The sequence below is a fragment of the Canis lupus genome, chromosome 5 (genome assembly GCF_003254725.2).
Source record: "Canis lupus dingo isolate Sandy chromosome 5, ASM325472v2, whole genome shotgun sequence".
In the NCBI taxonomy this organism is placed as follows: Eukaryota; Metazoa; Chordata; class Mammalia; order Carnivora; family Canidae; genus Canis; species Canis lupus.
The window spans coordinates 47,817,301-47,840,969 of NC_064247.1; the positions used below are offsets into that span (position 1 = coordinate 47,817,301).

Genomic DNA, 23,669 nt, shown 5'->3' on the forward strand with positions numbered 1-23,669 from the left:
TTTACTGGTTTTTACTGGTTTTTACTACCACTTCCTGGACCATGACTATTGTAGGGTCCTGAAAGGAGGCTGGTTTTGTATGGATTATTTTCTCAATCATGAACACAATAGAAAATACTTTTCTGGGATGCCTGGGTGGCTCAGTGGTTGAGCGTCTGCCTGTGGCTCAGGGCGCTATCCTGGAGTCCCGGGATTGAGTACCGCATTGGGCTCTCTGCATGGAGCCTGCTTCTCCCTCTGCCTGTGTCTCTGCTTCTCTCTGTGTGTGTCTCTCATTAATATATAAATAAAATCTTAAAAAAAAAAGAAAATACTTTTCCATCTGATTCAAATTTTAATTACCAAATTAAATACATTAAAAAGTGTATTATGAGGACACCAATAACCAAAACCAACTTTCTCTAGAAGATTATTTCCTCAATCTTTTTTTAATTGTTATTGCTGCCCTTCTAAGGAATTTTTTTGGACAAATTTTCCAAATTGCTCTTCTCTCCATAAAATTTTAATATCATAAATATACTACATCTCTTTTTAAAAATTTTTTATTTATTTATGATAGTCACGCACACAGAGAGAGAGAGAGAGAGAGGCAGAGACATAGGCAGAGGGAGAAGCAGGCTCCATGCACCAGGAGCCCGACGTGGGATTCGATCCCAGGTCTCCAGGATCGCGCCCTGGGCCAAAGGCAGGCGCTAAACCACTGGCCACCCAGGGATCCCAAATATACTACATCTCTTTTATGTACTGTGACTTTTGGAGAATGATGAACCATTGTAACATCTATGATTTTGTCACCCCCATTTGAGAATACATTCTTGGGCAGCCCGGGTGGCTCAGTGGTTTAGTAACGCCTTCAGCCCAGGACGTGATCCTGGAGACCTGAGATCGAGTCCCACATCGGGCTCCCTGCATGGAGCCTGCTTCTCCCTCTGCCTGTGTCTCTGTCTCTGTGTGTCTCTCATGAATAATAAAAAAAAAATCTTAAAAAAAAGAGAATACATTCTTTATCTAGAAAAATTGACTAAGAAACTATGAAAATAGGGAAACAATTACTCAACATGATATCATTATTTTTAATCCATAGTCTCATTTTTTAATCTAGTTTCAGGAATGCAATTGATACTGTGGCTCTCTTCTTGGGCCAAAGTGCTTACTACACTTGCCCCTTTGGGTGATTGGCCAGGGACTGGTGTGGCTGGATCCCCCTTGTATGTAATAGGGGCCAGGGCTACTGTCAGGGCACCATTAACAACTTCTTATCAAGTTTTTGTTCACTTAAATCCACCTTGAGATCTTGCCAACTATCTTTATTTGCCAAATCTACTTGACTCACTACCAGTTAAAAAATACTGGGAGTTGATCTGGGGTTGGGGTTAAATATAGTTTGATTGAGAATGTTCCCTATACGAAATTGAAGTTATAAAGTCTTGTCAGGAAGAGAATCAGAACTGGCACATACACCAAGGCAGTTTCCTTGAGGGCACCTCTTGGTCAGTCTAGGATTTCTAACCCTAAAGTAGAGCTAATCCAGCATAAGAGATCTTGTGGCAAGCCTAAAAAGGAACTAGTCCACAGGTGACTAGGAAGACAGAGAGACTCAGGAGAGATGTAGTGAAGAAAAAATAGAGCATATAAATTGCCTAATGTGTTTGACCATCTTGAGTGGAGATTTATATTTTAGTCCCAAAGTTTAAATATGACATTATGATGGTTATCTAGAAAACTCAAGAAACAAAATCAAAGCAATAACTAATTTGACAGAAAACAAAAAGTTGTATAATAAAGGAATCATAACACCCCGCATTGTTCAACTTGGAATAATATACATGGCTCTAATAATGTTAACATTGAGTATTAATGTTAGGCTGGGATATATTTTTATTTTTAGTATTTCCATTTCCTAATCTCCACCTCCAGGAGTGCTTGAATATATAATTTAGCACTTGTTGTTTCTTATGTAGAAATTATGTACACTGACCATTTATTCCTACCAGCACCCTATGGAGTCACCATGATCACTTAACTAATGCCATCATTGGTAAGGGAGAAGCCTGGGGTTTTCTCTCCAAAAGGGGATCCTTCCTTATATCAGAAACACATCAGAGCTGAGTATCAACCCATAAAGAAGGATACCTGTGCCTATCACTGAGACATCCTATGGTGTCCCTGATAGTAACAAAAGTCCAGATGTGAATGAACAGCCCAGATTTGCAAGTGAGATCTCCCACAGTAAAATGGTATCATTGAACAGGGATTGGGGTGCTGCTGTCTCATCAGGGTTTTTTTTTTAACTGGGACTTTAAGAGCTTGAAAGAATCATTTCTTTTTTTTAAGATTTTATTTATTTATTCATGAGAGACAGGGAGAGAGGGAGAGACATAGGCAGAGGGAGAAGCAAGCTCCCTATGGAGAGCCTGATGTGGGACTTGATCCCAGGACCCCTGGATCGCACCCTGAGCCAAAGGCAGATGCTCAACCACTGAGCCACCTAGGTGTCCCAAAAGACTCATTTCAATATTTCTTACCACATATATTAGTTTCCCGTGTTGCTGCTATAACAATTTACTAAAAACATAGTGGCTTAAAACAACTCAAATTGATTATCTTACAGTTCTGGAGGTCAAAAGTGTGGAATCACTATCACAAGGCTAAAGTCAAGGTGTCATCCGGGCTTCATTCCTCCTGGAGGCTGTAGGTGAGAATCCTTGCCTTTCCATCTTCTAGAGGCTACCCATGTTTCTTGGCTTATGACCCCCCTTACATCTTCAAAGCCACCAATTGTACCATTTGATCCCTGCTTCCATTGTCACATTTTCTTTCCTTGACATTTCTGCTTCCCTCTCATAAGGACCCATGTGATCATAGTGAGTCCACCCACCTGGACAATCCAGGATAATCTCCCCAACTCAATTCCTTAATTTTTAAAAAAGATTTTATTTATTTATTCATCACACACACACACACACACACACACACACACACACACACAGGCAGAGACACAGGGATGGGGAGAAGCAGGCTCCATGTGGGGAACCTGATGTGGGACTCCATCCCGGGTCCCTAGGATCACGCCCTGGGCTGAAGGTGGCGCTAAACCACTGAGCCACCCGTGCTGCCCAAGATCCTTAATTTAATCACATCTGCAAAGTGCCTTTTGTTCTGCGAGGTAACACATTCACAGGTCTAGTGGATTATGACATGGACATCTCTGCCACACAAGAGGCTCCAGGCAGATTCTGGTGGTGGGAGTTGAAAAGAGTGGCATCAAATGGAGCAGCTGTGTCTACTACTCTCTCACTCCAGGTCTAGAGAGAATACTCAAGTCAACCTTGGCCCAGGGTTGCCTCCATAGTCTATCCTCCCATATAGCTCCAATTGTATACCATTCATGAGCCACCTGTGTCCTCACTTGACTTAAGGAGATTTGCTTAGACTAGAAATTTCACCATCTCTGCAGATCGGCACTTCTCCAAATAAACTTCTGGAGCTTTGCCTCAGCCTGTTCAGCATATCATAGAGAGTCCTGAAGAGTGGCCTAGAGAGCAGAGGGATTTAATTCAGCACTTACCTTGCTACACCTCATCTTTTTAAACTTCACCCCTTAAGTTTGCATATACTATGGGTTGTCCAGAGTTTAAAACTTCATTCTCTTACTCGTGGACTGCTTGAAATCAGGGCATCCTATGCTATCCAAGCTAGATCATCCTCATCCCCTGGATAGCCTCAGGAGTCATGGCTCTACTTTGGGAAGGCAAAGAGAGCCACAGAGGAAGAGGGCCTGGCAACCTTCCTGGCTCACCCTTCATGCAGAATCCTTTCTCCTTTCCTTGCTTGGCCTTTGTTTTTGTGTCCTCATTCTGGTATTGGAGCCATTCCTCCTAGTCATGCTGTCTTGTGGTAGACCAATTTGGGTGCTAGGGGAAATTTTATATCCCAAATTTCTAAGGCCCCAAGATGTTAGGAGAGCTCAAAGTTCCTGTAGCTGGCACCTCCACCACAAGATGTATTGTAGTCTTGGTAGAGAATTTCTTTATTGGAGGGCTCCCAAGGTGGAGATAACACTTGCTGTTGAGTAAAGTTAGAAGCACTGCATAATGAACTGGGTAGCTTTATTTCTGAATTAGACTGTCCTACTGGCTTTAAGAGTGATTTAAAAACTCCAAGTTTTCAAGATATATGACAAGAATTTTTCCCACTGAATACATTTAAAGGGATGACAGGAATCCAGATGAACTTATATTAGGTTTGTCTTGTTCAGCATACCTAACACACGAATTTCCTTGATGAGGTCTTGGTGTGAATACACTTCAAGTAATTATCAACAAACAGTTCCCCCACCTGCAGATTCACTAAAAATTACCCATTATTTCTATTAACATTCTTTTAACATTTCCCCAATTTATGTAATATACTGGAAATCTAGTTCAAGTGACTTCCCCTTCCAAATAGCACTCCCTCCCTCCCCATTTCAGGCCACTTGATCACTTTAATGGGTATAAGGAATTGATTTGGGACTGGAAAGATTTCCTTTTGGGGAAACAATTGGCCAGTGTAGGGGCACAGACCATCTGGGTCCAGTACAGAGGCAGCCTTCTTCCAAGAAGAATGCTGAACACACAGACATCCTGACCCTTGCTGCTCCAGTCCTTGTTAGGATTCTCTGTTCCAGGGTCCTGTAATGGAACTGCAGGTCAGCCCTGTTCTATGACCGCTAACTGGAGCCTGATTCCTTGTGGAAGCTGGAGTCCAGCATTATTTCCTGCTACCCACCTCAGCCTGGGTCACTGGCAAGGGAGCAGAAAGATACCTGAATATGGGACTATTTGGAGAATAGGCAGAAAGGAACAGAACTAGGGAAGTTATCTCTTGTTTAGTGAGCACTGCTGTGTGCCAGGTATTGTGTTGGATGCTTGGCATAACTAGTGTAATTTCACTGACTATTCTCAACAGCAACATGACGTGGGTGTTACTACCCCCGTTTTGTAAGGAGACTAAAGTTCTATATTGTCAGGGATCCAGCAAGAAACAGATGGCATACTCAGGGGGGTTAACTGAAGAGAGTTTAAGGAATGGACTATTTACAGAGGTATGAACAGAGGTAAGGGAAGTAACAAGAGATAATGAAGTCCTGAGGGATTAGCAATAGCTAGAAGCCATCACCCCTGGATCTCAAGGGAAAGAGTGGGAGAGAGTTGTTTGGAACATGAGAGCTGAAGCTGAAAGAGGGTCAAAACACTGTATGTAGTACCACAGGGCAGAAAGGTGGAGAGTGTGGGGAATTACTACCTTGCACTCTCTTTTCCCACTGCTCCTACCCAGTGGTTTCTCTACCACCACTTTCCATTGGCCAAACCCAACCGGAAGCCAGAGAACAGGGATGCCTGCATGATGCAGTCTATAGAGGTCAGCCTCTTGAGGGGCAAACGGAGACCAGCCTGCACATGTTCTGAGAGATTAAATAGTTTAACCCATGTGCTGAAATGTAAACCTTGGTCTTCCTGAATTTAGAGTACCATACTACTGTCCTCTCATTATCTGCATTATCAAGAATAGTGGCTAAAAATCGGAAGGAAAGATAAACAAGGAAATTAAATTTCAGCTCAGAGACTAGCTATATCCAAAATATATTCCAAAGAACACTAGACTTTAGTGGCCAAAAGTTTGACAAAAACTTTATATCATACCTCCAGTTTGAACTTTAAGAAGTGTTTTAGCATATTGAAGGCTCTGAGAAGTAATTAAACGTAATTAATTTTTGTTCTTTTCTCTAGCTCAATTGCTCATAAAAACTTTTTCTTTCATATGATACCAATTACATCACACAGACTTGTACTCTTAAAAACACACTTGGGGAAGTACTATCTTAAGCAACATAGGGTGTTGGTGAAGGTAAAAAAAGCTGCAGTGGAGATGAAGAGGTCAATGTGGGAGAAAGGCAAACCAAATAGAAGACTATTCCAGTAATCCAAGTAAGAGATGAGAAGGACCAGAACTTGTGAAGTTTTTTTTGTTTGTTTGTTTTTGTTTTTTGTTTTTTGTTTTAAGATTTTATTTATTTGACACAGAGAGAGTGTGCACAAGCAGAGGAAGGGGCAGAGGGAGAGGGAGAAGCAGCCTCCCTGCCGGGAGCCCGAAGACAGGGGGCTCGATCCCAAGACCCCGGGATCATGAGCTGAGTGAAGGCAGACTCTTCACCGCCTGAGCCCCTGGGCACCCCAGCAGGGCCACGAACTCCTCCCTTACGTCAGCGTTGCTGAGGGCTGGCACGAGGAAGGGGAACAGAAAGAAAGTTTGAGAGAGAGCAGCCGTGAGGAATCCAGGCCCTGCTTGTTCACCTTTCTACAGGCTGCCTTTGCTCTCTTGAGAAGCCCTGTGTGGATATTTCCGACCTTGGGGGCAGATCTGCGAGACAGCGAGCTGAGGGCATGAAAGCAGAGAGACACTCACTGATCTCGGTCATTGGTGGCGACCGGGGCAGGGGCACACTGGGATGGTTCTTATTGTCATTTCTAACATTTAACTTGACTTCCAAAGATGGGCCCAACCACTTGCAATAGGAGGGAGAGGAAGAGTACCCTTCCTTTGTTCCTTCGTTCTTCGTTCCTTCCTTCCCCTTTCCTCCTTCCCTCCTTCCTTCCTTCATTCCCTTCCTCCCTCCTTCCCTTCTTCCTTCCTTTTTTTTGATAGCCCATAAGAGATTGAAAGGAGCAGGTTTCTTCGTGATGACTAGGGTGAATGGCAGTGTTATCCACCTGTAATCAGACAGGGACTGCAGGCCAGTTTTGGACACATTGAACATAAGGTACTCTGGGATAAGCAGAGATTTTTTTTAAAGATGTATTTATTTATTCATGATAGACTTAGAGAGAGAGAGAGAGAGAGAGAGAGAGGCAGAGACACAGGAGGAGGGAGAAGCAAGCTCCATGCCGGGAGCCTGACGTGGGACTCGATCCTGGGACTCCAGGATTGTGCCCTGGGCCAAAGGCAGGCGCCAAACCGCTGAGCCACCCAGAGATCCCCAAGCAGAGATGTTTTAATTGAAAACTGGGGATGTAAGATTAGGGTTTTGGAAAATGGCTGCTGCCAAGGTACACATTTGAAAGCCAGCAACATATGAATGACACTTTAAATGGTTGGCATCCCCCACGTTGAGAAAGTAGAGCAGAGGGTCCAACTTGGCTTCAGGGTATGAGGGAACCTCTTGAAATTACTTAAAATATTGTGTGTCTATATTCATGGGAATATAGACTTTTTTTTTCAGGGTATAGTGTTCCATAGCTTTTAGCATCTTTCCAAAGATATCCCTGAAAAAAAGTTTAAGAACCATTGTTGTAGAATGGGAAGAGAGGAACATTAAGGGTGAAGTCTGCAAGGAAAGACATCAAAATTCTGACACCCATCAGTCCCATGGTGGGAGAAATGCAGGGTGCATGTGCCATGGGCTCCAGAGTGGAAGGAAAGATGAGTGATTAACAATGGGCAGTCGAGGGATCCCTGGGTGGCTCAGTGGTTTAGTATGTGCCTTCAGCCCAGGACATGATCCTGGAGTCCCAGGATCGAGTCCAGCATTGGGCTCCCTGCATGGAACCTGCTTCTTCCTCTGCCTGTGTCTCTGCTTCTGTCTCTCTCTGTATGTGTGTGTGTGTGTGTGTGTGTGTGTGTGTGTGTGTGTGTGTCTCATGAATAAATGAATAAAATCTTTGAAAACAAACCAAAACAAAAACAATGGGCAGTCCAGCACAGTTAGGTCTAGAGAAAATCCGTTTGAGTCAACAATTAGAGATAATTGGTGGCCTTATCAAGAGTAGTGTCAATAAGGGTGTTTTGTGAGTGAGAATACAGAGGGTGGAATAACGAATGAATAGTGAAATAGTGAGTGAGCCAATAGAGACTTGGGAGGAAGTAGAAGGCATGAGAAAAGACAAACTCCTTTAAGATGCCTATGGCCAAGATAAGACTAAGATTTAGTGTTTCTATTACTTTGAGAATGAGAGCAATAAAAGCAGTTTGGTACTCAGGGCCCATCCCTGAAGACACTGTTATAAAAGGAAAAATGGGTCTTACATACTAGAAACAATTTCTCTGGGTGAATAACAAATATAACTCATGAAACCCATCAACACACTACCCATGCAAAAGAAGCAAGTGGGAGTAAGGAGAAAAGGTCACAGTAAGGATAAATATTGAAGATCAGAGTCAAGAGAATTGGCTTTCGATCTGAGCAGCTGAGTGAATGGTGATTTTTTTACAGAGCTGGGGATCACTGGGAATAAGAGAACTAGGGATGGAAAGCAAGAGTTCCATTATATATACATATACATATATATATATATATATAAATAAAAACGTACAATTGACATATAATATGGTATAAGTTTAAGGTCCACAATGTGATAATCTGATATATATTGCAAAGTGATTACCATAATAAGATTAGTTAACATATCCATCACCTCATGTGGTTTCCTTTGTGTGTGTGTGTGCATGTGTGCGTGTGTATGTGTGTGTATTTTGAACTTTTAGGATTTACTCTCTTAGCTACTTTTAAGTATACAACACAGTTTTGTTGACTATAGTTACCATGATCTACATTAGATCCCCAGAACTTAAAACTGGAAGTTTGTACCCCTTTGACCACCTGCAACCATGCAACCATTTCCCACACTCCGCTGCCGCTGGCAACCACCATTCTATTTTCTCTCTCTCTCTCTCTTTTTTTTTTAAGACTCCACTTATAAGTGAGGTTTTACAGTATTTGTCTTTCCCAGACTGACTTATTTTACTTAGCATAATGCCCTTAATCCACAAAGATACCTTAATTTCCTCTCAGTTTTGGAAAGTAAAATTTATAAACATTATTTAGTGGTATATTCAAATCATTCTTCACAAACTGTAGCAACTTGCCTTTCTCCCTCTCTTTGGTTCATTGAGCATGATTTACCCTCATTCCAGTAAAATGTCACTTCATTTCCCTACTAACCCAGCCAAGAGAATTGAGAGATTCCCAAACAGATTCTTAACTCCTGGATCTTAGAAAGGCCCTAAGCTGAAGGAATTTTTTTTTCTCTATTCTTATTCTCTATTCCTATTAAGGCGTTTCCCTTATAGAGGCTTAACAATAATTGTTTAACTGAGTGAAAATGGTCCTATAATTAATTCTGGTGGTTGTGGACATGAACTGCCCAGATCCTCTTTCAGGAAGGTCTTGTTGCCCCAACTGGTGGAAGTGCTATCAGTAAGACCATTCTTGATGTCTTCAGAGATTGCTTCAGTTTTGGAAACATGCCTCCCCCAAGGTTATACCCTTCCAGGGGTAGCCCACATCCATTATGGGGTGGTCTGGCCATTTCAATCCCATGCAGGACAATTCAGAGGCCAGTTCAACCCTGGGGTTCCCAGTAGGGGTCAGGTAAGATGGTTGGGCCCACAACACAACTTGCTGTCTCCTGTTCACCCGTTTCCTTCCTTTCTCTTCCACAGGTATTGATCCTAAAAGCACTCACAATACACATCTGCACACTACCTTCTGTCTCAGAGTCTGATTCCTGAAGAACTCAAATGGCAACTGTAATGACACATTGAAATGCCTGGCTTTGCCAGCAACAGAGCTGTTTCACTAAGGCATTAATCATTCATATCTCTGATTAGTAAATCAAAACCCTGAGGTTGTCTTGGAAATTTTTCAAGTGGCTGATACTTAAAGAAATTCACTCTTCTTTTTTTATGGCCTGTGGATAATACTGGCAAAATGGTTTGTCCTGGGTGCTTAGGTTTAGCTGGATTCATGTCACAGCATCCTAACTCTGAAAAATGATCCCAGAGCAGAAAAAATGTTTCCTGCTTCTCTTCCTTGCAAGTATTTTCACCTTTAGGAGACATATCAATGTTGCCAAGTGCTTCACTCATCAGCTCATGGATGCAGACTCCACAACTCCATTGATGTAGCAATCCCTTTATGGATACCAGTTTGCCCTTAAGAGAAATCCTAAGCCTCTCACATATATTTGCATATTATTCCACATTGCCAAAAATTTCACACTGAATGAACCTGGAAGTGCAAATCATCCCAAGTCTTGTTGCAGCTGCCATGATTTTCCTACAACTGGGTTGTGAGACATACAAGCATCTGGGTTATTATTAACCAAGAATGAGAAATGCAATGGCTAGTCCATTGAGTATAGTGTCTTTACTGGTTTAATTTTAGTGAAGATGAATATGTATAAGGGCTTTTGTGGCTTTGTTCATTATTTTGGTCACTTTTCACACAAGATCTTCTATTCCTCATCCATGAATTCTATTAATAAAGAGTTTCCCTGGTCAGAGAAGAAATAAAGTATAAGTCTTGATCATACTTTTCATGTACAGATGGTTTCATATTTGATCTTTACATTAGAGCCAATGATTTTGGTTTTGTTTTTTTCAAATGGCACCTTCCAATATCATCTAGTTTTTGGAAGGACCCAGTGAGATGTTACAGGTAATGCTCTTGTCGCAGAGCCTGGTCCAGAGCAGTTATTCAGTAAATAGTGGCTGGAAGCAGAATGCACCATGGTTAAACTACTCTGGAGGTGGAGTGCTTGAGGTTGAGCCCCAACTCTATTACTCACTCTCTTTATGAACTTGAGCAAGTAAGTTGACCTTTGTTCCTCAATTGTCTGTCTCATCTGTAAAGTAGAGAAAACGACAGTTCCACCCCATGGTTGATATATGGATCACAACATTTCCATCAATGAACATCAGAAACATGTTTGCATAAGTTAACATGCAAAACACTCCCTAAAAGTACCTAGCACTCTGTAAGCATTATTTAAATATTAGGAGCAATTCTGAGATAATAGGCTGAAATGATAAAATGGTTTTAGCACAATATGCATACCTTGTGTGGGACATTTATTTGGGAGAACACATCAGAAGAGCTAATAAGGTAAAAACAACTAGGGTTTGTTATTTCTCATGGGTCTCATTGTCTTGAATTATGAGAAGTAGGTGTCTATCCCATACGAACTCCAGATGCCACTGTTTCATGGGGAGAACCCAAGAAAGAGTAATTTCCCAAGGTCTGATCTGGTCTAGCTATAGTAGAGTATTTATTCAAGGTATTCATAATTTGTATCATACTGCCTAATTTTTGTTGTTATATATAGTTAACACCCATGCTTACTATGTCCTAGGCCCTCTGCCAACCACTTTTTATTTTTTATTTTATTTTATTTTATTTTTTAAAATTTTTTATTTATTCATGATAGTCACAGAGAGAGAGAGGCAGAGACACAGGCAGAGGGAGAAGCAGGCTCCATGCACCGGGAGCCCGACGTGGGATTTGATCCCGGGTCTCCAGGATCGCGCCCTGGGCCAAAGGCAGGTGCCAAACCGCTGCGCCACCCAGGGATCCCTGCCAACCACTTTTTAAAAAAAAGATTTATTTATTCATTTGAGAGAGACAGCTCGTGCAGGAGGAAGGGGCAGAGGGAGAGGGAGAAAGAAACCCAAGCAGACTCTGCACTGAGCACTCAACATGGAGCTTGACCTCATGACCCCGAGGTCATGACTGGAAACTGAAACCAAACAACTCGGCCACCCAGGTGCTCCTGCCAAGCACTTTCTAAGCATTGCTTTACTTAATCCTCTCAACATTCCCCAAACAGATGAGGAAACTAAGGACCCAGAGCAAATGAGTGCCCCCAAATTATGGCTTGAACCACAGTGTCCAACTCCAGAACTCATATACCAGTCTATCATACCTCCTACAATAGTCTGAAGCTATTGCTACTAAAAACAGATGTATAATAAAATGCTAAAAATACACAATCTCTGAGAAGGGAGCCAATGATTGAGACTAAAACCTGGGATAAAATAGTAATTGCATCAAGCATTAATTTAGAGCTAAGCTTTCCAGCAACCAAGGCAAAATGGCAAACATAATGTGTCATATGGTATCTGATTTAAAAAAAAACAAGCCACGCTCTCCCTTACTTCACTCTGAACCCAATACACTCCTACTCATTTTTTTCATCAATATGTGCAATAGTTTGTATTCTACTTTGTACTCTGCCATTGGGCCCAACAGCAGCAGGCTTATGTGCTTTCTGCATTTCAAAGACAGGGTAGCTTAATGCACCATTTCCCAAACTTTGATCAGAAGAAAAATCTTTGTTGGCAGCACATCTGTTAATATCTCCAGAACAATTTTCCTCATGACACACTGATCTAATGTAAGAGTATACGTAGTGTGAATAAACTCTCGCCGATGTCCAAGGTAAGGGAAATAATCCTTGTATTTTACTTTCATATTGCCTTCTTTTTTTAATATTTTATTTATTTATTCATGAGAGACACACACAGAGAGAGAGAGAGAGAGAGGCAGAGACACAGGCAGAGGGAGAAGCAGGCTCCATGCAGGGAGCCCGACGTGGGACTCAGTCCGGGGTCTACAGGATCAGGCCCTGGGCTGAAGGCAGCGCTAAACCACTGAGCCACACGGGCTGCCCTCATATTGCTTTCAATTGTAAATGTTAGTCTTTTTGTAAACTGGCCTTCTGACTGATTAGGGCTCTTTGTACAAGAAGGTATGTTTGCATTTCAAAGTCTTATGTCTCTCAAAAAAGCCAAGTTCTGAAAACACATTTTGCCGTAATAAAGACATTTCTGAGATCTTAAAGCTAAACAGAAGTACGATGAATTAAAAAGTTCTTTCTTACCATGGAACTAGCCATAAGAGACCCATAAATAGTCATGTATATAATCTTCCTTGTCTATGAATCCATTGGGGCAGTACATAATCAACATGTTAAAGAAGTATACATGGTTATCCACATGTGGGTGGATTCATGGGTAGTAATTGTAGGGTATGTGTCCTTCAGGAATATCAACTGCTCTCCTCCAGCTGGGTGACTTTGACAAATCACTTCCCCTGCATGCATCTCAATCTGCCCTGTGAAAAATGAGGGTATTGAATTACAATGTTTCCAAAGCTTCCCCAAAGATAAGAATCCCTGTGGGTAGCCGTTAAATATGGAGATTACTAAACCCTCTGCTGAGAGTATGATTAAATGGATCTAAGTAGCTTATTTATTTATTTTTGCTTGCTTGTATGCTTTTTTATTCATTTGTTGGATTTTATTTTATTTTTTAATATTTTATTTATTTATTCATGAGAGACAGAGAGAGAGGCAGAGACACAGGCAGAGGGAGAAGCAGGCTCCATGCAGGGAGCCCAACATGAGACTCGATCCTGGGTCTCCAGGATCACAACCTGGGCTGAAGGCTGTGCTAAACCACTGAGGCACCCAGGCGTCCCACATTTGTTGGATTTTAAATGAAGGCTCTACGTCCTTCTCCAAGAAAGCTGAAAGCCCAATTAGATGACTCAGGGACTTTTCAACCCTACCATTCTGGAATTGTACAATTCAGAGAGACAGGAGACCTGCCAGGCTCTCACCAGAAGCTACTATAGTTCAGATCAGACCTTGGGAAATTACTCTTTCTTGGATTCTCCCCATGAAACAGTGGCATCTGGAGTTCGTATGGGATAGACACCTACTTCTCATAATTCAAGACAATGAGACCTATGAGAAATAACAAACCCTAGTTGTTTTTACCTTATTAGCTCTTCTGATGTGTTCTCCCAAATAAGTGTCCCACACAGGGCCCCCATATCGGTTCTCCTCCCCAGACCTCTGATGGATAACTTACAACATCCAGCATTGGTTTCACAAACTCTTAACTGCACAAATGCCTCCCAAGGTAGGAAGGGTAGGGACTGGCAGTCAAACCTCAAGATCCTCCAAACACCAAGTCTGGTCACTCATTCTCACTTCTGTGAGAGCCAGTTGGTTCTGCTGAGACTGACCTAACCATCTCTGGGAACTGGTTTTCCAACCAATCCTTTGAGATAATCAGAAGACAAAAGGCTACAAGTCCCTTTGAGCTCTGGCAGAAAAACCTAGAGGAGACCCCTCTATACACAATCATTTCCACTTCCATTTTTTAAAGTTTAAGTTGCACCTGCCCTTGCCCAAATCAACGAGTTCTGTGAAGAGGCAAGCAGCATCATGTTCTGTCCTCAGAAGACTTTGGTCCCTCCTTCTCTAAACATCCTTAAAAATAATCTTGATCAGTGTGAGGGACAATAATTAACACTGGCAAAAGGAAATACAGATGTGGGAAGTAAAAACCCTGAGGTCCTGAATTTCAAAACAGAAGTATCAGTATGAACTCATGATATATTTTATTTTTTTTAAAAAAGGTATTTCCTAGCTTTGTCCATGGAAAAAAAAACAGAAACAAATGATCAACCAAGTAGAATGAGCACACGTAGTGCTCAGAATGTGATCCCTCAGTCCTACTTTCTACCAGAAGGAACCAGGGCTCCATGGAGAAATGACAGATTACAAATCTGGAAGAGGAAATTGTAAGGTGAGCCTGGATTGTGCTGCTATACTAGAATGCAAGGAAACCATCAAAGACCACTAACGTTGTGTTCAAAGGACTCAGGAGCTAACTTAAAGAGGATCCCACTAGTAAAAGATGGAACAAATTGAACATTAATAAGAATAATCACTGCAATGTGTTGGAACAACCAAATGTATTTTAAAATCTATGAATTTACTATACTACGTTTAAATTTTCATTGGTAAAAAAACGCATTGGTCATACTTATAGGATACTAGGGAATCAACTTATTATTTTGGAAACTGGTTAAAAAAGAAAAGAAAAAGAACAAAGCACTTCACATCTTTCCTATACAATCAGTATTTTAGCTAAATAGTGAATAAGGAGAAGTCTTTCCTTATACAACATTTCTGCTAAATATATTATAAAGGAACCATAATTTGACTACTGCCAACTTACACTTTCTAATGGATCTATATAATCATCATTGATAGCTGCTAATATCACAAAAAAAGATACACCCAGACATGAAGCATCTTCTGATGGAAATTCGCACCACCAACAATGGATCCTTGCCCAAAAACTCAAACTGGAATCTAAGTCTCTAGATCTAAGCACAAATTTACAGGACATACAGGAGTCAGAAAAGATGAAATCAGCCAAATTAGAACTATATGGAAAACTCTCTAAGACACTGACCCAGTTTCTCCAATGAAAAATTGCAAAGAAAAGAAAAGAAAAAGGAGGCAAGAGTGATCTTTAGATCAAAAGAGATTTGGATTCTTATTCTAACTAAAAGTAATAAACAATTATGAGGCAATCAGGGAATTTGAACACAGACTGAATACATGATATTGTGTTAATTTTAAAATGTAGGAATGGGGGCAGCCTAGGTGGCTCAGCAGTTTAGCGCCACCTTCATCCCAGGGCATGATCCTGGAGACCCGGGATTGAGTCCCACATCGGGTTCCCTGCGTGGAGCCTGATTCTCCTTCTGCCTGTGTCTCTGCCTCTCTCTCTCTTTCTCTCTCTCACTCTGTGTCTCTCATGAATAAATAAATAAAATCTTTTTAAAATAAGTAAATAAATAAAGTGTAGGAATGGTTCTGGTTATGTAAAAAATAGTTCTTATATTTTAAAGATATATACATATTTATGGGAAAAAATGATCCAGTGCTGAGATTTTCTTCAAACTACCTGTTCTTCAAACTAGGTAGTTTGGGTGAACAGAGGGTGTAGAGAAAACCAGATGGGTCACGAATTAGTAATTGATGAGCTGAATGATGTTATATGGGGGCTCATTATGCTATCCTCTCTACTTTTGTGTACAGTAACATTTTTCCATAATAAAAGAAAGGTTTAGTATTCCTTCTCTTGGAAAGATTGACCTTACACAGTCTTGAAGATGGTCAAGGAAGTCCCCAGTTGTTCCCATTCCTGTAGAATGAAGTATGCGTGGGGGTGGCAGATGTAAGATGATCCTGCCCTATCCCTCACACACTATCAAGATCTTTAAAGATAAGTGAACCGAACAAACACTTACAAGTGACTTTTTCCAACATTAAATTATTGCATAGTTGTGGGGCACCTGGCTGGCTGGGTGGGTAGACTGTGTGACTCTCCATCTTGAGGTTGTGGTTTCAAGCCCCATGTTGGATATAGAGATTACTTAAAAATAAACTCCTTAGAATTATTGCATAGTTGTCTGAGGTTGGGGTGGAGGCCACAGAGGATGATGATGTCAGACGCCAGAACACACATTTTTTCCCCCCTGTCTTCATTTAAAACTCAGCCCATCTTAACATTTCCTTCTGAGACCAGAAGTATGATCCTGGGCTCTTGGCCAGAACCTTTCCCCCTTTTAAAGACTGGCCTCTTTCCTCTCATTTCTTTAAAGAATGGAGAAGAGCAGAAAAACCTGGAAAATATTATGCACCTTCAACAAAAATAAAACCCAAACATACTATGTCAATTTCTCATAGACAGTGTTGCTAGGACCTCATTTTATTTTCAGATATGTAGGAGAATCTTTTGTGAGACACCCAGCCTAGCACAGCAGGGGGAAAACAGGATATACTGTAACTAGGTTGTAAATAGATTTCAATCCCTTGGGCCACTCTGCCTTTAAGTCCTAATGCCCTGCCTCATAATGGGATGACAGGGCCAATAGCCTAAATCTCAGAGGTTTTCAAAATTCCTTTCACACAGCCCTGGAATTCCTTATGTGCACAAACTGAATAGAAACAAAACCAAATTTGTGACAAATGGATTTTTTCATACTTGAAATAAAACAAGCATTTAAAAAATATATTTTATTTATTTACGAGAGACACAGAGAGGCAGAGACACAGGCAAAGGGAGAAGCAGGCTCCATGCAGGAAGCCGGATGTGGGACTCGATCCCGGGTCTCCAGGAACACACTCTGGGCTGAAGGCAGCGCTAAACTGCTGAGCCACCTGGGCTGCCCTAAAACAATCTCTTTTTTTTTTTTTTGTTCTGTACGGGAAGAGTAACAGATCCAAACAAAGTCACCCAAATTGTTTTCCTCACTTACTGAGCTGTGTATCTTTATTCTGCACACTGGTTCCTGTTCCCTGGTGCCCTTTTCATTAATTTGCTGGTGGATTTGAGCCCAATCTGATTCCCATCCTTTCCATAAAACCTTCAGTCTCTCCTGAGAACCAACGTGTAAGCTGAGGAAATAGCAGTTAAAAGTAAAAATAAGTTAATACCAAACAAAAAATATTGAGTAAAGCAGGTTAAACTTTCTTCATGCCTTCTTTCTTTTAATGCCTGCATATCCCTTGGAGGTGGCTGCTCTTCTTTTCTTCATTTCACAGATGAAGAAACTGAAGCTTCAAAGGGTTACAACTAGTAAGAGGCTGAGCTATGACTTGAACAAATTTCTGTTTTGCTCCAATGCTCCAGCTTCTAATCACCATGATAAACCTCTTTTATCAGGAAGCTTTGGAAGGACTTAGATATTTACGTTAAAAGTAGCAGAACTTTGTAGGGAAGATGCCAAGGCAGCAAGACATGGTAAGAAAGGGCACAGGCTGCCACATATGCTTGGTATATTGTACACTCCACAACTCCAGGGGATGCCATTCATGTTTTAGTCTATGGGAATGGTGCCCTTGAAGGTGTGCTGGCATTACCTCCATGGCCACATCCCATAATTGGCAATGGGCTTTGATGTTTAAATAAGCTCTCGTGATCTTTGAGCTTGGGTCAATAAGTGACTTCCCCTCTCTAATCTTCAACTTCATCACAAACAAATTGGGGTTGCCAATAAACATAGAACAGGCAATAATGCTAAAATGACTGCTCCCCCAGTGGCTATTACAGTGGTTATGAATGCATGGTTTATGAGTACCATACCCAGAAAGCAACTTCTCCTAGAGTGATCTTCCTGGGGGTAGAAGATAATTTTGAATTGGGTTTGGCTAAGTGCTAGCTCCTTCTTCTCCTTCTGAACCTCTAAATGCAGAAGTGCTAAGAGCCCAGTATTCTTGCATCCCTTTTACCTATCCTCATCCTCAAGGCTATCTCCTGTTAGCCCATAACTCAAATGCCATCCAGGTACAGCTCCAAAACTCTATCTCCATCCCTATCCTCTCCTTGAGCTCCAGATTCTGTATCTATTTAGACATCCCCACTTGGGTATCTAATAGGCACCTGAAACTCAATGCAATTTAAAATATACACACAAGCAACAATAAACAAGTTGGACTACATCAAAGAGCCTCGCACAGCACAAGAAATAACCAACAAAATATAAGGCAACCTATGAAATGGGAGAAAATATTTGTAAATCATATATTTGCAAATGGGTTAATATCTAGATATACAAAGAACTCAATAGCAAATTCCCTCCCCCAAATAATAATAATCATCATCCAACTAAAAACGAGCAAAGGATCTGAACAGACATTTTGCTAAGAAAGACGTGCAAATGGCCAACAGGTATATGAAAATGTACTCAACATCACTAATCATCAGGGAAATGCAGGTCAAAAGCACAAAATACCACCTTACACACATTAGAATAGCTATTATCAACAACTGCTAACAAGGATTTGGAGAAAATAGAACCCTTGGAAACTATTGGTCGGAATGTAAATTGTAATTGATATATAGTCACTGTGGAAAACAGTATGGAGGTTTCCCCCCAAAATTAAAAATAGAACATACCATGTAATTGAGCAATCTCATCTCTGGGTATATATCTGAAGGAAATGAAATCAGTATCTCAAAGAGATATCTGCAACCCTATATTCAAGCATATTCACAACAGCCCAGACATGGAAACAACCTAAGTGTCCATCAACAAACGAACAAGGAAAACTAATACTCTTCAGCCATAAAGAAGAAGGAAATCCTGCCATTTGCAATGATGTAGATGAAACTCCACTGGATTATTTTGGAGCACATCACAGATAGGATATTTCATCTGTAAACATTTCAGAATGTATGTCTAAAATATAAAGAATCAAAAACCCCACAATATCATTAGCACATCTAAAAAATGAGCAATAGCTTCTGATTTTTATAAAAAATCCATCAGTAATCACTGTGTGCTCCTCTATAGTCCTAAAAATATCTTTTGACAATTTGTTTCTGACTGCATCCCTATCCCGTCCTTTCACAGGTCCCCTCTCCCATGTTTCTGTAACAGTTAGATATAGAGGCTTGATCAGAATCAAGTTTGAATTCTTTTTTTTTCCTTTGGCAAAACTGCTTTACAGGCTGTGGGGTGTACTTCTGTTGCAAGCTTTGTTATATCTAATGGTCTCCTTTTTTGTGATGTTAGTGGGTGTTGATGATCATTGCCTACAAAGAGTAATCCATTAGGGATTATAAAGTAGTGATCCTCTGACTCTATCATTCTTTTTAATAGTAGCTGTAATATGTGTGTATGAGAAGAGAAACTTCTCATCGATAGTTTGTACAATTAATACATATATTTGAATATTTAAGGCAGATTTCTTTTATAATGGCAGGATACATTTTTTGATTCTTTATCAGTTTTCAAAATACTCTGTTCCCTGGTATATTTTCAGGTAATGAAAGTAGTCATTAAGTAACTATGTTTCAAAGTCACTTTGTAAATTTTCCTATGATTATGTCTTCAATTCTACCCTATTAGGTTCAAGTGTATCACTTGGGGTTTTTTGTTTTGTTTTGTTTTGTTTTCAAATTTAGCAAAGTAGAGAAAAGTATGTAGGGAATGCTACCATTTACCCAAGAATGATATTTGTGTGTGTGTATACACACATATATAAACTCTTGGAAGAATAAACCACAAAAAAGGGAAAGGACAAAATAGCATGGAAGAGAAAAGAGTAAAGGCTATGCTTTTATAGATTTGACTTTAGAATCATGCATACATATTACATAATTATAAAACAAATTAAATTACATAAAAAGCAATCCCTGACACTCCAAAGAACATTACTTCTGAAAGCTGCTTCTACTACTTCACAGCTGGGAAGCCCTCAGCCACATACCTAAGCCTAGCCTAAGCCACATACCACTAAGCCTCAAGTGATTCATCTCTAAAATTGGAATAATTATAGCAATTCTCTGAGTTAATATGAAAATTAAATCATGCGCATTAAATATATTTGGCACAGTGCTTGGCACAAGACAAGTATCCAAAGTATATTAGCTATTATTTGTAACCCTACACCTTTGAGTAGAATAATTTGGAATCAAGTAACCATTTTACATAAAGATCTTCCCTGAGATCCTTATTGATATGGAGGTCCTCCATGTTATTTAAATATATCACTTATAAAAATGTAGTTTTTCAGAAATGGGGCTATTGTCATCTTGAGAAGGCAAGTGGTAGTCTTTTCCAGTCAAGCACAGAGAATCTGCTGAGAGCTGGAACTTGGAGGTGGCACTGATTTCACTGCACTCCAGTGAGGGAGAGGCAGTGTTCACTACACACTAAGGAACTTCCTGCCTCTTTGAGCAAAGGGAAGCTTCTAGAACTCCACATTCAAGAGTAAGTCTTGGCTGAGTGAAGTAAGTCAGTCGGAGAAGGACAAACATTATATGTTCTCATTCATGTGGGGAATATAAATAATAGTGAAAAGGAATATAAGGGAAGGGAGAAAAAATGTGTGGGAAATATCAGAAAGGGAGACAGAACGTAAAGACTCCTAACTCTGGGAAACGAACTAGGGGTGGTAGAAGGGGAGGAGGGCGGGGGGTGGGGGTGAATGGGTGACGGGCACTGAGGGTTATTCTGTATGTTGGTAAATTGAACACCAATAAAAAATAAATTAAAAAAAAAAAAAAAAAAGAGTAAGGCTTGGGCAGCCAGGGTGCCTCAGAGGTTTAGCGCCACCTTCAGCCCAAGGAGTGACCCCAGGGTCCCGGGATCGAGTCCCATGTCGGGCTCCCTGCATGGAGCCTGCTTCTCCCTCTGCCTCTCTCTCTATCCTCTCTCTCTCTCTCTCTCTGTGTCTCTCATGAATGAATGAATGAATGGATAAATAAATAAATAAATAAATAAATAAATAAATAAATAAATCTTTCAAAACAAAACAAAAAGAGTAGGGCTTTTGGAGAAAGTGAGACCAGACTCGGCCAAGGCCTTTGGCCAAGGCAAGCCTTCCAACCAGTCTTCTGACATGTTTCTACTCCGTTACTCACACACTTAGGAACATTCCATTCCCTCTTCCTGTCACAAGTTTGAAGGGGTCAGCACGTAGTTGACAGGGATGTTCCTGAGAGCCATTTCTAACCTAGTGTATGTCTTGAAATAACTATACACCAAAGTGAATTTGAGCCACATAAAATGTCCCATTAAACCCAGACTAAATGGGTTAAACCTAACTCATTCTTTCTTTATCTGGATCCTAAAATTGCTTTCAACACAGAAGAAGGTAGTATGCAAGGAACAGATGGTGGGATTTGCAGTGGAAAAAGACAATAGCCTTAACTAATTTCGGCTAAAATACTGTGCTTTTGTGATTTTGTTAAAACATAAGACCATATAAACACATTGTTGAGGATCCTCCCAGGGCCTTGGGAGGGCGTCTGCAAATGAGGGACCTTGTGGCTTAAGCTTTGTCAGCTTCATAGTAAATCTGCCTCTGCTTATCAGGAAGCTCACTTTTCAGAAGGATTTTCTGGGAAATCCTTTTATAGAACTGCACCTCATTTCTCAATTTATTAGTCTGTGGGATGAGGTATTTCCATGTCCAGTTTTCTAAAAATGGACTGATGCCTGCATTTAAGAGCTAAAAGCTATGTGTGGTGGCTGATGGGGGTGAGGGGTGCTAGCATTAGCTGCTTCCAGAATAATTTTGAGGGTCTAACAGCCAAGGCAGGGGCCAGGTCTGAGCAAGGAGGCAGCACTCCAGGGAGTAGATGCACCCCAGATACAGTTTGGTGGAATCACTTGGGACCACATTAGTAAACAAAGACAGTGATGGTGGAATGGAAGTTTCCCGAAAGCCCTCTGGTTCCCAACCTTCCCACCACACATCCCCATCCCCCACCCCCACCCCACTCCCAGGCCAGAAAGCTGTAATTACACTGGACAGGTTTAACTGGAGAATTTTGGATGCATTCCCATTATAGCCTTATTATATCTCCTGTTATCATGTCTTGGGTCCCTAGCCAGGAGAAGCACCTGGTCTAATTTTATTTATCACTAGATCCTTAATATCCTCTGGGAGTGTCAGGACACTTCATTCCAAAAACTGCATGAATGAAGAGTATTATTACAAATTACTCATCTCAGACCTGAGCCCAGACTTCTGTTTTGCGTTTTTATAAATGGCTAAAAGGTTAGCTTTGGTGGGATCAGTTAGAGTCATGACATTTTAAGTTTCACCTAAGGTTGAAGGTAGCAGCTTTCAAAACTCATGATTTCAGATATCAGGAAGTGACTAATGAATTAATTGGAAATTATTATTAGAATTAATGAAGCTTTCAGAATTGCCCTTGTGAGCCTTGTAACAAACTCCTTTTTGTTCAAATTTCAAGAAAGTCCCCAAGAACATGGCTCAATGTTCCTTAGATGCGTATCTCTGTAATGAACAGGAGGTTTGAAAATGTGCCTTGCTTCTACAGCAGACTTTATTGCTTTTCAAGATGGAAAGATTTTTAGCTTACAGGAAAACAACCACCCTCATTTCCCTCTTTAATTCCTATCCCTCTGACAGAAACACACAGTCAAAGTACAGGTCAGCTGGGCGGACTCAATGGCTTCCTGTGGTTGTAGCTCTATTTTGGGACAGAAAGGACATCCAGAAAGAAAAAGTGAGATTTCATCTGTACTTTCATTTTTTAAAGATTTTATTTATTTATTCATGAGAGACACAGAGAGAGGGGCAGAGACACAGGCAGAGGGAGAAGCAGGCTCCCTGCAGGGAGCCTGATGTGGGACTTGATCCCAGGACCCAGGATCACGCCCTGAGCTGAAGGCAGGTGCTCAACCGCTGAGCCACCCAGGCGTCCCTCATCTGTACTTTCATGAGGAAGGAATGTAATGCAGTCTGCACATAACTTAGTGAGGTAGATCTGTTGTTGCAGTAATGGGACACATAATAACTACATTTATGCAATTATTGGTACAATAACCGTTTTCTCTATTAGATTGAAAACTTCATGTGGGCAAGACTAAATTTCACATGGACAAGTTTACCTCTCTGTAGACTCTAGCACAAAATGGATGCCAAATATATATCTTGAACAAGCACTATCAAAGTCCCAAAGAGTGATTTAAAAAAATTAAATAAGGTTCATATTTAAAAAGTACAGGGGTGCCTGGATGGCTCAGGTCATGATCCCAAAGGTCCTGGAATCAAGCCCTACATCAGGCTCCCTGCTCAGTGGGGAGCCTGCTTCTTCCTCTCCTTCTTTCTCCCACTCCCCCTGCTTGTGCTCTCTCTCTCTGTCACGTAAATAAAATCTAAAAAAAAAAAAAGTCCATTAATTTTTTAGGGAAGAAAATGTACTAGTTTTGCAATAATTTCAAACTTACAAAAAAGTTTTAAAAGCTATACAAAGAACTCCTGGGTGCTCTTCATCTAAGTTCCCCAAATTTTAACATTTGCCACATTTGCCTTAATACATATATTGGAGAGGAAGTTGCACACATGCTGCCCTTTTATCTCTGAATACTTCAGTGTAATTTCCTACGAACAAGGACATTCTGTTATATAACTCACATGATTATCAAATCAGAAGATTAACAGTGAGACAATATTGATATATAATCTATAGACAGTATTAAACATTTGCTCATTAACTTA

General features: G+C 40.7%; 1 protein-coding gene across 2 annotated transcripts in view; it reads left to right on the forward strand.

The window, feature by feature from the left end:
- The window catches only part of LOC125755032 (uncharacterized), a 99,139-nt gene that overhangs the window by 40,815 nt on the left and 34,655 nt on the right, over positions 1-23,669 (forward strand). Inside the window, exons 2-3 of one of the 2 annotated variants that reach the window (XM_049109544.1) lie at positions 2,612-2,695; positions 9,481-10,374. In XM_049109544.1, the coding sequence (XP_048965501.1) occupies positions 2,612-2,652 (41 nt within the window). In that variant the 3' untranslated portion in view covers positions 2,653-2,695; positions 9,481-10,374. Of the gene's footprint in view, positions 1-2,611; positions 2,696-9,480; positions 10,375-23,669 lie in introns of those variants that run through there. The other variant, XM_049109545.1, reaches the window with a different exon arrangement.